Source organism: Drosophila gunungcola, chromosome 3R (genome assembly GCF_025200985.1).
Source record: "Drosophila gunungcola strain Sukarami chromosome 3R, Dgunungcola_SK_2, whole genome shotgun sequence".
NCBI classification, from domain to species: Eukaryota; Metazoa; Arthropoda; class Insecta; order Diptera; family Drosophilidae; genus Drosophila; species Drosophila gunungcola.
In genome coordinates, this window is record NC_069139.1 from 29,395,344 (window position 1) to 29,397,766 (window position 2,423).

The 2,423-nt window shown below is 45.3% G+C and overlaps 1 protein-coding gene across 1 annotated transcript; it reads left to right on the top strand.

Annotated features, from left to right (window-relative positions):
• Nucleotides 1–1,036: 1,036 nt before the first annotated feature.
• Nucleotides 1,037–2,116, top strand: LOC128252690 (nuclear RNA export factor 1). The gene has a single exon (XM_052980630.1). The coding sequence runs from the start codon at nucleotides 1,089–1,091 to the stop codon at nucleotides 1,938–1,940; it is 852 nt and encodes a 283-aa protein (XP_052836590.1). The 5' UTR covers nucleotides 1,037–1,088; the 3' UTR covers nucleotides 1,941–2,116.
• The last annotated feature ends 307 nt before the right edge of the window (nucleotides 2,117–2,423 follow it).

Genomic DNA, 2,423 nt, shown 5'->3' on the forward strand with positions numbered 1-2,423 from the left:
AGGTAAGGGATAAGGATTGGTAGTGGAGCAGTCGTTAAAATGTTGAGAATAGGTTGACTAAAAAAATGCGCAAAATGTTAGCAATGTTTAAAATTGAGGACTCAGTTCTGTTGTCACAATTAAAAGATGAGGACTACGCATTCGATTTTATTTTAGCATTGACAAAGGAATACAAACCGTTGGGCTCGTTGCGTAAGTTCTCTGTACATTGAACAATATAGCGATCTTGGCACAGGTAATAAGCATTAATAAACTCCGTACGGTTAGAGTAATTCGACAAATGAGATCATTACATGACTTTAATGATGACTAATAAATTGCGCCCAAGGTGGTACGAATCTTCTGGCAGAGAAAAATGTGGTTGTTAACAACGATTAAATCAAGAAGCCTGTCCGTATATTATTATATTGTTCCTAACGAAGTCTATCTGACCCAAAGACATGTCCGTCAGGCCGTTTATAAAGTCGTACTGACGAAAAATTTGAGTCATTTAAAGAAACCCAGGGCAGGTTAGGTAATTGAAATCAGCAAATATAATCAGATGATCCTAATCCCCATCGCCAATTGAAGAGCCTACTAAATATATAACATTAAATGAAAAGAAGCATTAGATCTAGGTAAAATGTAAGAGCTGCCAGTTTTAAAAATGAAAATGCTCCGATGAAAGTGAGTTGTGACTAAAATGCAACGGTCAATTCTTTAAGTAGGCAACCAACTTATAAAGAAATATTTCTTGATCGGAGACTGAAGAGTTTAACCATTTTTTAGTTAAAGCAATTACGTCGGAATCGGTGGAAAGACTGTTACTCAGTTTTCCCAAAGGGATATTAGCCCGTCCAGGAGCCCCATGGCTTGGGAAAGGCGTATCATTGGAAAAGGAAACAGCACTTGGTGCGGCTGAGTTGATAGCAGTTGATAGCCACATAAATCCAACTCTTTTGGAGATTCAATCCCCAACACGGCCATTGAAATGCCTAAAAGCTATAGAGCTAAAGCTACCACTTCGGTTATTGTCATTATAGTTTCATTCGTCCGTGATTTAGTACAAGGGTGTGTTCCTTTCCGTTCGATAAGCTAGACATAAAAATATGTTCCATACACCGCGTCGAAACTCCAGTGAAGGACCTTTGTGCCACTCCACCCCGAGGTCCGATAGATACGAACCTCGACCGAAGCCCAACCTTCCCGTGAGCGTCTATGGATGGTACCGAGTGCTCATATTCAGCAGCGACCGTCGGCAGACCATCAATCGAGTGATGAGGCATCTCCGGAGGAGCTTGTGTCCGCGGAAGCTGGATCCCCGTTACCTGCACTCCGGCGGGGAACCTGATGTGGCTGAGGACTTCGGCGCCTTGTGCACGTTCTACGTCGACGGGTACAACATAGCGAGCGCCCTGTTTCGCCTCGGAAGCCTTGATGATCGCGTGTGGCTGAGGGTCAGCGACCGGATACCCCGGATCCGGATCGATTCGGAATACCGGAGGCGGCTGAGGCGGGTGCTCCTGACCAGATATGACCCCCAGCAGCGCAGCCTGGACCTCACTCTGTTCCACAACGACGAGGCCTGGCGTGGGGAGTTCTGCGCCCTAGCTCAGCCGGACTGCATGAGCACGGTGATCGGCATTATGGAGCGGGAGATGCCGGAGCTGGGGCGTCTGATCCTGGACCGGAATCACCTGACCCACCTGTGGCCCTTCGATCGCGTGGAGCGGCGTCTGCCGCTGCTTCAGTGCGTCTCCCTGAAGCACAACGACATCGAAAGCCTTTACTTGCTGCGCGTCTTCCGATTTCTGACCCTAGTCGAGCTGAACCTCGAGAGGAATCTGCTTCCGGCAGGCTACGAAAGGGAAGTTCCATATCTTTGGCCAAGCCTGGAGGTGCTCAATGAAAGTCCAGTGGAGCAATCTTACGGGGACGAGTTAGGTTCAGAAAGCTATTGATGCAAAACAATGGTGACTACGACCATGCGGTTGGGGTTTTCTATGGATTAAGTGACCATGAATTCATTCCTAGCAGCGGTGATCTCTTTAGCCGATCTCTTAGCTTAAAAATTATTTTTTGTTGTTTCTGGTTTATTTGTGGATTCTATTAAAATTTGGTTATGTTTGCCAAAGCCGCTTGGTTTGCTCCCCTTTTAATGAAATATATAAAACAATTTTGCTTTTGCGGAAGAGATATTTGAAGATAATGGCGCACAAAACAGTAAAGTATTAAGTAAGCTCGTTCGGGGTCTTGGCCTTTCACACACTTGAGCGTCTGTTTCTTGGGCCACTCCAATTAGGTAATTTGCCTGTTAACCCAAATGTAATGTCCTCACTCAAAACCTAGAAAAGTTTCCTTTTTCGGCGACTTTTTGGCATAGAACTTTTTACTTTTTACTTTTCACTTTGTGTTGAGCGAAAAGCTCAAAAGGTGAAACGTTT